A 13,732-nucleotide genomic window follows, 5' to 3' on the forward strand; every position below is an offset into this window, starting at 1 on the left:
TAAACAGATGATAATTTTCCCGTCCAGCAACGAATTGAAAAAGTGAACAACAGTGAGATATTTCTCACCTGTCTTTCTGGGAAAGATGAAAGAAAGTTGCCAATGCTCAGGGCTGGTGAGTACTGTTGGTAAAGATCGTAAACCAATTTTAAAAAATTTCTCTTGGGTGCTGTTTGGAAAAAGATATCAATATTCTTAAAGTTGTGCCACCTCTTTGAGCAAGAAATTTTACTCCTACAAAATTATCTTGAGGAGGGGATCGCACCAGTGCCGATGGCTATCCTACCACTGAACAGGACGGAGTGAGAAAAGTCTTGAAAAAGTCAATGCAGCTGTCATGGTCATACTTCCTAATCAGCACAGGTTCACGCACACCTGATTTTTCTCAACATGGCCACATCCACTCCTTGCATTGATTTTTGCACTACCACCTACATGGGACTGGGTTAGGAGACATTTTAACTCTCATTTTCTACCCCTGTGACTCTATATCAATAAAGCAGCATTTGCAGGATTTCCATGGGGAGAGTCGTTAACTATGTGGCTTTGCTTGCTTCGTCTCCTTTAGCCACCACGGCAATTCTGGGAGGTGGGTGTTCTCCCTTTGTAGACAAGGAAAATGACCTCAGGAAGGTTAAGAAATGAGCCCACTGGCACAGAGTAAATGGCAGGTCCAGGATTCAGACTGACTGACCCCACAGTCAGTCTGTTTCCTCACAAAGTTGTTCCACCTCCCAAGGGACCTCCACTCTCCAACCTCAGATTGCTTGTTTCACAGAGTGGGTCAGGTCTCATGATACGGAATTATCTTCTGGCTCCGACCTTCGGCCATTCTCAGCTCTTCTCTTGCTCGTGTCTGGAACCTGGAGGAGGTGGCTGATCCAGGAGGATGGGATGTTTCAGATGGGTGCACTCTTTAGGACAGGGGCACATCCCAGCAGGGACAATGAACTCCCTTTTATCCCAGTGCAGCCTGGCTTCAGATACAGGCTTCTGCCTGGCTCCTTGGGTCCACCCCCTCCATGTCAGTGACCAAGAAAAAGCCCAGCACGTTGGCACTGCTTTGCCAGTTAATTTCTAACTAAGGAATCTCTTGCTACCAAAAGGTGCAAAACAGAGGCCTTGCATTTCCAGGAACAGGTGTGACCCCCAATGTCACATTTGGGGTCTCTAGCCATTAGCAAAAAGAACAACAATCTCACAGCTTGAAAGAGGCAAACATTATGCCAAAAGGAAAAAAATATTCCACCTCCAAGGAAATAATCTCAAGAAACAGAATCAGAGGATAATTGGAGGAGATTGACAGCCAGGGGCGATTGTATATACACAAGAGGCACATACCTGTGAACGGACTAATTCCACCTCTCTGGCTTCAGGTAAGGCTATCTGTAGCTGTCTTCTCCTAGTTGGTTTCCATTCTATTTGAGGGAGGTGGGAGAGGAAATTAAGAGTCTGGACATTGGGGCCAGACCTGGATTTGAGTCATTACTCTGCTGGTTATTGGCTTCACAGTCCTTGATGAATTAGTCTCCCTCTCTTTGAGCCTAAACTTTCCTAACAGCAATGACTATTTTTTCATTCATTCAATGAATAATGGTTAAGCACCTACTATGTAGCGGGTATTGGGGATACAGCCATGCACAAGTACATCTGCTGTGTGCTGGGCTCTGCTTTTCATATATTGTCTTAGTTGATCCCAGCGACAACTATGTGCAGTCGGTTACCACCCACTGCAGTTTTTCAGGCTATAGGTCACAACTCATCAGTGGGTCATGAAATCCTTCCATTTGTGGTTTATATCCAGAATTTTCTTTATTAAATAGAATAGAATGTATAAGCAGGCAATGCATATCATAAGGATAAGAATTGTTTTATAAAACTTTTATTTCACGTATGTGTGTGTGTGTGTGTGTGTGTGTGTGTGTGTGTGTGTGTGTGTGTGTGTGTGTGTGTGTGTGTGTGTGCGTTCGTGGGCACGCATGGGCAGGAGCAACTGCTTTGGATTCTGACCAAGTGTTTTCCTTTTGATACATTACAGTCGCAAAGGTCTGGAAAACACTGCTCTACAACACAAGTTCTTTGGGCACAGGGACTTCTTTGAACTGAGCCTGGCACATAATAGACACTCAATTTGTGGAAGCACTGATCCCATTCTATAGATGAGAAAAATGAGTCTTAGCAAATTGAAATAGCTCCCCCAAAGTCACACTCTAGTGATTGGTAAAACAGGGATCTGAGTCCTGGTTGCAGGCTCCAGCTCTCATACACTTAACCATCATGCTACCCTATCTTGCTGCTGTAAAAATTGGGGTAATACTAGCATCCACCTAGGATTATTTTGCTAGTTGGGTGAAATAATAAGTGACTACTCTAGCAACATTAAAATGCATTGTGAAGGTTAGTTACCTCTCAAGCCACTTCTTTACAGTATGTTAGATGCAGGAAGACACGGGCTTTGTCATGTTTGTTGTTCTCTTGGCACCTAGCTCCCTGCTTGGCACATAGTAGCTACCCAATAAATGTTTGCTGAATGAGTAAATGGATCTGGCCAAGTTAGAAGTTTCCAGGCAGGGAGGGGATCAGCAGTCGGCTGTTAAAATCCAAAGCTGCCTACAGTAAGGTGCTGAGTCCAGAACACTGTTGTATCTTGCCACTTTCTACTCCAAATGAGAGACTCTTCAAAATGTATAACATGCTGAGACATGGGGAGCCGAGGCTGGGATGTAGGTGGAAATAAGGGTGAAGCTACAAAGGGGAAAGCCCCACCAAAGCCAGTGCGACAGTATCGCACAATTTTTGTGGTCCAGGTGAATGGTACCTCTTAGAATTGTGCAGTACGCAACCCAGCACTCATCCCGGCTGTCGGTAGGGTAGTCAGGCCATGCATTTGCCCCTCCATCTCTGTGCACAGGACTGCAGGCAACAGAGACACGGAGGAAACCCCAAGGGGCTGATCTGTCCCTGCCTTTGGGCAGGTGCTCCCAGGACCGGAAGCAGCGGTGAAGAGCGGAGAGGATGGGGCGGCTGTTCTCCCTGACCTGGATACCGATCTTGGTTCATTGGAGCTGCAATCACTGACTCCTCAGAAATGAGTAAGTGGTGTGTGTGTGTGTGTGTGTGTGTGTAAGGAGTGATGCTACCTTTTGCAGAGACAGTCTCAATTCCTCTCCTAATATACTTCAGATTCATAGTCTTTATTCCAAGTCCATTTCTTATACTTTAGTGTGCATAGGACTCACGTGGAAATCCGCTAAAATGCAGATTCTGGTTCAGTAGGTCTGGGGTGGGTCCTGAGTCTCTAAACTTCTAGCAAGTTCCCAGGTAATGCTGATGCTGTGGTCCTTGGACCACACGTTAAGGGGCAAGGGGCTAGAAAACCTCTAAGGCCTGCCAGCACTTTACTCCAAGGTCAGGAACATACTCAATCACATGGGAGATTTGAATACACCCAGGTGGTCCCCAAACACCTCCCCTCTCACCCTTAGGAGAGCGTCCCACTGGGCTGAGCACTGCCCTCTCTCCGCTTTCAGCTTCTCCCTGGAGCACTTTGGGGCACATTAAATACTATTGTGGTGTCATGGTTACAAGCATGTACTCTGTGGTCCTGCCCTCTGATTTGTGTCCTGATTCTGTTATGCGCCAATGGAGCACGTGGCTTAATTCTTCTGAACCTCAGTTTCCCCATCTTTAAAATAAGGATAAATAAAAATCTGATCTCATGGGGCCACTGGGAAGGATTCAACAAGATAATGAGTGAAAAGCGCCTACCCTAATGCCTGGCATATAGTAAGTGCTCCATAAACAACAGCTCATTTTAAAAAACCGTTACTTTGCTGAGAAGGAACAAAGTGGGACCGCCTTGCTGGGTGGAGCTGGGGAAGTCTTCTGAGAGGAGGCGACACTGAGCAGAGCCTTGATGAAGGTTCACGAGGCAGGGAAGGGGTCTGGGCAGAGGCCACACAATGTGCAAAGGCAGGGAAGGGGCGGCAGGTTCACCACAAATCCTAGTTACCAAAGTATCGGGGATTCTGAGCGTTATTCCTTCGAATGTGGGAACGTGGGTGTTTTAAAAGAAGACAAGACTTGAAGGCAGCGCTTAACGCAGAAGAGCGAACGGTGGGAGCTCAGCGTTACGGGCAGGCTGGTTCCTTCACTGCTTCCCAGGGAGTCAGCTGGAGCTCGGGTCCTAAGGACCACGGGCTCTTTGGGGGAGGGAGGAATCTGGGTGGTCACCAGCCCGGCTGCCCATGCTCTGAGGCTGGGCTCTTCTGTCCGCAGGCAGGTGCTCTGAATGTCACAGCAATGCCACCTGCATGGAGGACGGTGCCGTCACGACCTGCTCCTGCCAGGAGGGCTTCACTGGCGACGGCCTGGCGTGCGAGGACCTGGACGAGTGCGCCGTGGCGGGGGCGCACAACTGCTCGGCCAACAGCCACTGCGTGAACACGCCGGGGTCCTACAGGTGCGTCTGCAGCGCCGGCTTCCGCGCGACGCCCGGGCTCGGCTGCGTGGACGTGGACGAGTGCGCGGAGCCAGGGCTCAGCCGCTGCCACGCCCTGGCCACCTGTGTCAACGCGGAGGGCAGCTACTCGTGCGTGTGCCCCGCGGACTACCCGGGGGACGGGTGGCACTGCGAGTGCGCCCCGGGCTCCTGCGGGCCGGGGCTGGACTGCGTGGCCGAGGGCGGCGCGAGCGTGTGCGCGGACCCGTGCTGGGCGCACCGCACCCTGGACGAGTACTGGCGCAGCGCCGACTACGGCGCGGGCTGCGCCTGCGACACCGACCTGCGCGGCTGGCACCGCTTCGTGGGCCCGGGCGGCGCGCGCCTGGCCGAGAGCTGCGTGCCCGTCCAGCGCTGCAACACGGCGGCGCCGCTGTGGCTCAACGGCTCGCACCCGTCCAGCGCCGAGGGCATCGTCAGCCGCACGGCCTGCGCGCACTGGAGCGGCCACTGCTGCCGCTGGGACGTGCCCGTGCAGGTGAAGGCCTGCCCCGGCGGCTACTTCGTCTACAACCTGACGCCGGCCCCCGAGTGCCACCTGGCCTACTGCACGGGTGAGCCGGGCGCCGCCCCCGCCCCGGGACTGGACGGGCACCGCGGGGGGCGGGGGCGCGTCCTTGTTGATCGTCTGTCCCTGTGGCCCCGCAGACCCCAGCTCCGTGGAGGGGACGTGTGAGGAGTGCGGCACAGACAAGTACTGCGAAGCGGATGACGGCAGATGGCATTGCCACTGCAGACAGGACATCAACATTACCGGTGAGGCGGGGGAGGACGGGTGGTTGGGAAACCTGTCAGCGGCTGGGGAGGGACACAGCCCTAGGGTGAGGCGGCCCGTGCGGGTCGGACCAGGGAATACACAGGCAGTCTGAGCGAAAAGGGAGGTCCACTAACGCCCATTAAGTGGCAGGACGCTCTCTGGGGCTCCACGAGTCTCCCCTTAGTTGACTCCAAAGCTCCCAGAGCTTGGGGGACCTCCTGGCGCCCAGCCTTCTTTCTGAGACCCCCGCACCGCCCAGGGGCACGTGGGCTGCTGCTACCTGGTGGCCAGAGGCTACCTGAGCCCAGTTCCTGCAGTGCCAGGACACCAAAACAGCTTAGGACGCTGTGCAAGGCACTGGCCCTCTCTGAGCCTCAGTTTCCACATAAGTACAATTGTGGCGAGTACTTTTCAGACTTCTGTCATGATTTCAGTCACTTCCAAGTGCCAATTTTATAATTTTGCTTTATCCGTGTACTACCTATAGTGTTTTTCTTCAAATTGGCCAAATGCCTTCTTCTTTTAAGTAAATTTGGGACATCGATGGTGATTACTGTGTCTGTCTGTGGTGAGCAGCAATTACCTTAGGTAGAAAGTTAGCTGTAAAAATAAATACAATGAAAAGAAAGCTATTAAATTCCAGCAACTGGGTGATTCTTCAATAAAACAATTTTTAAGAGTGAATACTAAAATAAGAAATATTTTAATTTTAAAAAAAGTTTAAAAAAAATATGTTGCTACCTGCCCCAAACTCTGAGCCTGAGGCCTGCCCTCTGTTTAAGTGGGAAGTTGGCGAGTGAATGGCAGTAAAGACATTAGCAGCACGCCGGGACTGTCTCCTTGGTGTAGAAAGGATGGAAAGAAAACGCAGTTAACGTCTTCTTTTCTTTTCTTTTTTAATGGGGACTCAATGTTATTTAATGCTGGGACAGTTAAAGGCCCTAAAACCATCCCGCATTTTGTATGCAACCCACACTTAGGGGACCATGAGGCTGGACAGTTGGCCATCGATGCAACTAGTGATGCTTAGAATCCAGTCTTGTGTCCCCATCACTCAGAGAGGGGAGCGTGAACAGCCCAAGGCTGCTGTGAGCACCTGCAGCTGGTGACCAGCCCAGTCAGCTTGGCCTGGCCCCTGGGGACATGCTGGGTCCCAGAGCTACAGACACAGGCCCCAATCCTGCCCTTCCTGGCTGTTTCAGATGTCTCCCTCCTGGAGCGCAGGCTGGAGTGTGGGGCCAACGACATCAAGGTGTCCCTGGGCATGTGCCAGCTGAAGAGCCTGGGCTTCCAGAAGGTCTTCATGTACCTGCGTGACAGCCAGTGCTCAGGCTTCAAGGAGAAGGGTGATTGGGACTGGGTGTCTGTGGTGACGCCAACCCAGGATGGCCCCTGTGGGACAGTGATGACGGTACGTCCTGGCCAGTGGGGGACAGAGTTGGAGCACTGCCTGGTTAAGCCCGGCTCCACCACTTAGTAGTTGTATGAGCTTGGGTGTGTTATTAGGCCTGGCTGTGCCTCAGTTTCCTCAACTGTAAAATGGAGGAATAATAGTACCTATTCCATAGGGATGTTGAGAGGATTAAATAAGTTAATGAATCTGAGTGATTAGGACAGCAACTGGCACACAGTAAGTGCTTAATAAATGTTTGCTTCAAATAAAGAGGACAATTCATGGTGACAGTCCCCGTCTTACAGAGGGGAAGTAGGGCTCAGACGGCAGTGACTGTTCCCAGCCTGGAGGTGCATCGGCGCTGGGTTCAGGGCAGGTCTGCTTGTCTCTGGGGTCCTGGAGGCAGGGCCTGTATCACTGGCGCTCAGAGGAGCAGGGCCTCACCGCAGAGGCCTCTTTGGATGGGACCAGAGGGAGATGTCGGTGTGAGCGAAGCGTCACCTCCTCCTGCCTCTCTCATCCCCAGAAAGAAAAAGGAAAGAAAACAAAAGAAAGGAAGAAGGAAATTAATCAGTTGTCATTTGCCAAGGACAGATTTGCAGTTCTGTTAGTGACGACTTGGCCTATGGGTTTCAGTCCTCGAGAGAGGAGGCTTGGGGTGATGGAAAGGGCCCAGGCTTGTCAGAGCCCACGCACTGTGGCAGCTACTCTGTCACCCAGTCACTATGAACGTCTGTCTCATCATCCACAAAGCAGGGACTTGGCAGCCCTGCCTCACAGGGTCATTGAGGGGCTACTGCAGTGATGCGAGAAGAGAATTTAGCTCAGGGCCTGGCACGGGACATGTGCTCACGAATGGTTGCTGCTATTGTAATTTTTTATCCTGGAGACTGGGAGGTGGGCCTGCACCTGCTTTAGCTTTATTTTATTTATTTTTTTAATTTTTTATTTTTTCACAATTCAATAAATGTTTTATTGAGGTCCTACGGAGTGCATGAATTTAGGATCTATAATTCACACAGGTAGAAAAGTGTTACTTTAGCCCCCTTTTAAAAAAAGCAAATTACAACTTCCCTATATATTTCAAGTGAATCATTTAACGTAAGTGAGGCTCAGTTTGATGTTACCATAAGTATTAACAGAAGAAAAAAGGAAAGTTTAAACATTTTCCCTTCTACCAAAAAAGGGTTTGGTACCAGGATAAACTAGGCTGTTGGGCTAATAATAGCTGATCAAAAAGTTTAGAAAATCTGGAAGAAAAAGACGTACTTCGAAGCACTGTCCTCTGTGGGCTCATTCCCAAGAGGACAGTAAAATACCAAAAAAAAAAAAAAAAAAAAAATTAAGTGGCTCAAAAATTATAGTGAGAGATAAAGGGAAGAGTTAGTCACAGCTTGGGAAAAAAATTCAAGAACAGGTGACACTAACTGTAGCCAGATTAATAATTCTGTTGTCTCCCTGGAGTTCTGATAGCACTCTGAGGTAACCAGAGGGACTATAATCTCAGGCCCCTTCGAATAGAGTGGTTTTAAATGACAGATTCTCCAGTGCACCAACTGTATTTTCAAGTATAATTCTGGTGTTTGTACCGAGCAACACAGAAGAAAAAGCAGCAAGAAGGAAGTGTCAAGTATATAGGACATAAAATGATTTGGCAGCCCTAGAATTCCCAGTTTGAGTCTTTTTCATCAGGAAAATCACATTCCAGCTCAGTCCAAGGTAACACTGAAGGCAGTGCGACTGATGGCTTGTTATAAGCAGGAGGCAACAGTGAAAGTATTGAATCTTGGCTTTTTTCTTTCATCTGTTTGAAGAACACATGGGACAATAAACTGCTTGCTGATGGCCTTTTCTCAGGATCTTGTTGCAAACAGAGCTGTACCATGCTGAAAAAGGCAGGAGAGAAGGTTTTTGAGGATGGCGTGTGCAATCGGTCACTATTTACTGTGTGAGTTCCACTGGAGACAAGTACACTTTCTCCAATCCCAGAGTCTACACCTGATCGGGAATTTTTCATTCTGGATTCTGATTGAGGGAAAATACTAATATCTAATGGGCTATAAGGAGGACCCTTCAGTTTTTGTAACAGCATCTGAGTTCTGTGCATGTCCTGGAAAGGTACCTGCCCACTGGCTAATTCACATGCTGTAATCCCAACACTGTAAATATCTGACTTCACATTATATCCATGTAAATCCTGTCTCAGTAGTTCTGGACTCAGCCACGGCTGCACTGATGTGCTGAACTGTGGGAAATCATACACAGCCCTATGCCTCTGTCCGTGCTTAACCAAACTATGCAGATGGGACAGGCCAGAGAGGGTCACTAGGCCATCACCAGAAATGAGGATATGGCTGGCTTTAATACTATGAATACAGCCATTTTGATGCAGATAGTTCAACCCTCTTACTGCTCCAAAAAGAATGTTTCTTATTAACGTTTCACTCATTCCTTCAGGAAAGTAGGTACTCAAGGGTTGACTTGCTGAACCATAGGCCATAAATGGAGAAATAACCCAAAGCCAGCTGCCAACAGTGAAAAACGTCCAATAAGTTGTGATATTAGGGTGCCGGAAAAAGCGAGATAGAATCACTGCTTTCTGTAAAGCTTTCAGGCGTTCTTCAGTGCAGTTTTCCAGATTTGTAATTTTTATAGTTGCCAGTGTTCCTGTAGTATGCCGTGCGAGATAGACAGAAGTCAAGTTGTCAAATCCTCTTCCTATTTCTACTTGGAGCTCATAGTGAGACACGTTAGTGGAACATGTCACTTCGCTGGCTCTAGGGGATGGAGGTGACCAGGAAAGGGTTGGCTCATCAACCAAGTACTGATGGATACTGGTTTCGGGCTGTTTTGCAGGTCTGAGGGATTCAACTTGTGTTCGTGAAGTGCAGAAACAATCCAAAAGAGACATTGAAGCACTTTAGTTCACAGAAAGTGACAAAAATCCATCTAATCCAAAGATTTTTGTTTTATCTTCTTTTCAAGATGCAGAAATATCCCTAGTGGCGACCACGGCCAGCGACTCTCCTTAGGCTGCCAGCAGTGCGGAGCCGGGGCGGACACGGGAGCCCGGGAGTCCGGCTCCCGGACGTAAGAGGTCAGAGCGCTAAGCCCGCTCCCAGCGCGGACCGCGGAGCACAGCAGGGCGGCGGGGCCGGGACCGGGGCCGTCGGCCTGGAACTCTGCCCCAGCCCCAGGCAACTCGCGGGACGGGATTCGCCGCACCGGGGGCCCAGGGTCACGGCCCCGCCTCCCGCCCCTACCTGCTTTAGCTTTAAAGTCCTACTCAGATGCTCATGCCCCTTTCTCCCGCTTCCTCTCTCCAATGCAGAGGAATGAAACCCACGCCACCTACAGCAACACCCTTTACCTGGCAGATGAGATCATCATCCGTGACCTCAACATCAAAATCAACTTTGCGTGCTCCTACCCCTTGGACATGAAAGTCAGCCTGAAGACGTCTCTGGAGCCGATGGTCAGGTGCTGCCAGAGAGGGTCGCCAGTACCCCTGGACGGCTAAACTCCACGACCCCTTAATCACGAGGCCCTCGGCTTTCCTGTCACCTGCCATCCACAGGGAGTGCAGTGTGGGGGCAGGGAGGCAGGGTTGCCCAGTGGAGGAGCCCAGTTAGGAATCCTGGAGCCCAGATTCAAATTCAAGCTCGGTCACAGCTTTGCGAAGTTGGTAGCCCCTCTCTGGGTGTCAGGCTCCTCATCTGTGAAATGGGCTTAGCAATATTTGTACTGCCTTTCTGAGGAGGACAGCAGTGCTCTGCAGATCAGAATAAATATTAGAGCTTCTAGCTTTTCAGAGGAGCAGGGTGGTTGGACCAGGGGGAAACAGTCCAGCTCTGCTATGAGACTCCAGACAAATCATATTCCAGATTTGGATCTCAGTTTCCTTCCTTCTCCATAAATTGAAGGAATTTGATTAAAGAGGTGTCTACAAATTATGTTCCTTGGAAGTACCTTGGAGAGTGGCTCCGGGGTGAATCAGAGATGTTCCAGCCATACTGGGTGCCGCATGAGGTTTTATTATTATTTTTTTAAAAGGCTCCTGTTGCTAAATAAAATCAGAAGTCTTTGAACAGGATGAATCACAGGCCAATGTGATGCTGATGCTGGAAAAAACAATAGTTGTAATAGTAGCTAGCATTTATCGAGAGCTTACTATGACAGGCATTGTGTTAAGTGCTCTACATGGAACATCTCATTGAAATCTACAGCAGCTCTAGGAGATGTGGATATTATTATTGTTGTTGTTATTATTATTCCCATTACTTTGATGTAGACATTGAGGCTCAGGGAAGTTTGAGTAACTTGCCTGAAATTGCAAAGTCTAATAAGTAGTAGAGCTGGATTCAAACATCAGGCCCAGAGCATCCCTTCCACTGCGACCTTCACTTTGAAGCTTGCCCATGGTAATGTGCTCTCTAGACCAGCCAGACTCAGGACAGGGCACTGCGCACCGATGCAGGTGCATGGCTGAGCTGGAGGAAGAAGGTTGCTCACTGCAGGCCTCGGCTGGAGCATCACCCGGCCAGGCAGTGCCCTGGAGCAATGTGGCCATGTCCCAGGCCTGGTAAGCTCCAGGGAGCCACACGTGTGCACAGATGTCTCTCTGTTTAGACTTGGAAATCTTGCCCCAGTCCAAACCAATCACCCAGTTCTCACCTGTAAAATGGACTTCCATATTACTATTTGTCATGTACCTTATCTCATGCAACATCAGTCTTACAATGTCCTTTGTGGGATTGTCCAGTGAAGTCCACATTACAGGGCTGTTTTAAACATGGTTAAAAAGAACTCATTTATGAAAGCCGATCTTCTGATTAGGTGTTAGGACATCATGATGGAGCTGGGACTCAGGTCCATAGGACTCATAATAGCTCATCCCTTTTAACTCATTCTGGGTTGAGACCAAAGAAGGAATCTAGGTGATTCCTTCAGGAATTTGTTCAATCTTGAAGGATACAGGGGCAGCAAGGGCTCCCATGTGAGCGACTGGGCTTGTCACTCGAGATCTGGTCTGTGGATCAGTAGCATCAGCGTCTCCTGGGGAGCTTGTTAGAAATGCAAAACCTTGAGCCCCACCTACTGAATCAGAACCTGCATTTTTAACAAGCTCCCGAGGTGCCCTGTGTACACCCACTGAAGTTTGCAAAGCAACAGGTGCTGGGCTCCAGTCCTACTGCTGGATAGAAACGCAAAGAACTGCAGGGACTGCCTAGGACTGCAGACCAGACAGGGTGGCCCTTCTGCGGATGTGCTCAGCCTGGTCCTCTCACCAGCCCCTCTCCCCCTGCAGCTCCCTGAATATCGGTGTGGGCGGGACGGGCACGTTCACCGTACGGATGGCACTCTTCCAGAACCCTGCCTACACGCATCCCTACGAAGGCTCCTCGGTGGTGCTGTCCACCGAGGCCTTTCTCTACGTGGGCACCATGCTGGATGGGGCTGACCTGTCCCGCTTTGCTCTGTTGATGACCAACTGCTATGCCACGCCCAGCAGTAATGCCACAGACCCCCTGAAGTACTTCATCATCCAGGACAGGTGAGGCAAGGTTTCTACATGGGGGCTCGTGGGTGAAATTCAGGGAGTGTCTTTGGACTTGGATGGGTAAAATGTACATATTTATATTCATTAGTCTCCAGCTGAAGTGTAATATTGCTATCCACTATGAATGTAGGCAACAAACCGCAAAGTATTAGCAGCACACGTGAAACCATTTGTGCTCATCAGTAATTTTCTGTTACTGTTGAACTAGAATTTCCGCTAGACCTTTTTAATGCATTATCAAATACGTATATATATATTTGCAAATGTATGTTTATATATAATATATATGCAAGCATATAATCATATATCAAATGCCTTAGTATTTTGAGACTCGTGCTTCAGTTTAATTGGTTTTTTAATAATCTTTTAAATATTTTTATTTTATGCATTAAAATCATTATTTTTGAGGAGGGAGGGATGCACAGGCTTCACCAGAGGGCCGAGGAGGTCCAGGACTTAGAAAATGGTAAGAAACTCAGTGGGAAGGTGTGCCCAGGGTGGCAGGCAGCCTGGTAGCTGGCACGGAGGAGTGAGGCATGAGCGTGGTTAACCAAGAGCCAGGTGACACTGGGAGGACACAGGTGTGCTGCTTTTCACCAAGAGGCATTTGGTGACTACAAACCATGCCATGATAACACATAGTATGTTAGTGGTAAAGAGGCCACAGAAGAAAGAAAGCAGGGAAGAGAGATGGGCACTTGCAAAATTACAAGCATAGTCAGAGAAATCATGCTGCTTTGCCTCCCACGGATTTGTCACCCCTTTTCCCCTAGGTGATGGAGCCGCCAAAGGTTACTCAAAGCCCATCTCTTTTGAGCAGTGAAAAGCCTCAAAAAGGGGTTAATCTCCCATAGCCCTCAACAGCGAGTCATTGCTTACATTTGGGAAATTAACCACGAATTGGGGTTCTCTTCCTGCATTTATTCTCCAGACCAGCAAGTTACGGGAAGAGACATAGGTGGGGTTTTGCTAAGTATAGTTTAACAAGTTTTACAATAGAAGCTGGTAACATTCAGTAAAAACAAGTCAGATGACATTCTATTAGACAATTAAGTGATCCACTAACAAAGGCTTGATTTAACAAACATTTCTTCTCCCTCCAGCAGCTTCTCAGTAAATTTACATATTAATCAGTAACTTGTCTGTCTTTGAGCCAGCACCCTTGCTGTGTTACGATTCTTATCTTGCAACAGAGACTCAATAGACTGGGGAAATTTTTCTGTCCTTTGCAAGGTCAATATTCGAAACTGCAAGGCTTTGGAAAACCAGGCCCTGTGAGGTACATTTGCTTTATGAATCCTCTACAAAATCGTCCCTTGGAGACAGTGACTTGCTCCCATTTCAGTTCTCTTAGGACCTGCCTGGTCACATCAAGGGACATCTGTAGTTGAGTGTGTTTACACTTCTCTGTCATTTGGAATCTCCTTTTGCCGTAGAAAGCAAGCAGAAGGCTGTTCCAGAGGCTTTTGCAGTTCACAGTGTCTGACTAACATTTCATAGCGCTTGTTAGTTTATCTTACA

General features: G+C 48.9%; 2 protein-coding genes across 2 annotated transcripts; one reads left to right on the forward strand and one right to left on the reverse strand.

Annotated features, from left to right (window-relative positions):
• The first annotated feature begins 3,088 nt into the window (after window positions 1–3,088).
• LOC134380698 (uromodulin-like) lies at window positions 3,089–10,171 on the forward strand. The gene is made up of 5 exons (XM_063100796.1): window positions 3,089–3,099; window positions 4,283–5,055; window positions 5,150–5,257; window positions 6,461–6,669; window positions 9,983–10,171. Exons 1-5 carry the CDS (start codon window positions 3,089–3,091, stop codon window positions 10,169–10,171), a joined length of 1,290 nt encoding a protein of 429 aa, XP_062956866.1.
• LOC134380457 (STE20-related kinase adapter protein beta-like) lies at window positions 7,603–9,833 on the reverse strand. Its single transcript, XM_063100367.1, has one exon. It carries the CDS (start codon window positions 9,560–9,562, stop codon window positions 8,312–8,314), a length of 1,251 nt encoding a protein of 416 aa, XP_062956437.1. The 5' UTR covers window positions 9,563–9,833; the 3' UTR covers window positions 7,603–8,311.
• Window positions 10,172–13,732: the final 3,561 nt, after the last annotated feature.

This window comes from Cynocephalus volans, chromosome 6 (assembly GCF_027409185.1).
Source record: "Cynocephalus volans isolate mCynVol1 chromosome 6, mCynVol1.pri, whole genome shotgun sequence".
In the NCBI taxonomy this organism is placed as follows: domain Eukaryota; kingdom Metazoa; phylum Chordata; class Mammalia; order Dermoptera; family Cynocephalidae; genus Cynocephalus; species Cynocephalus volans.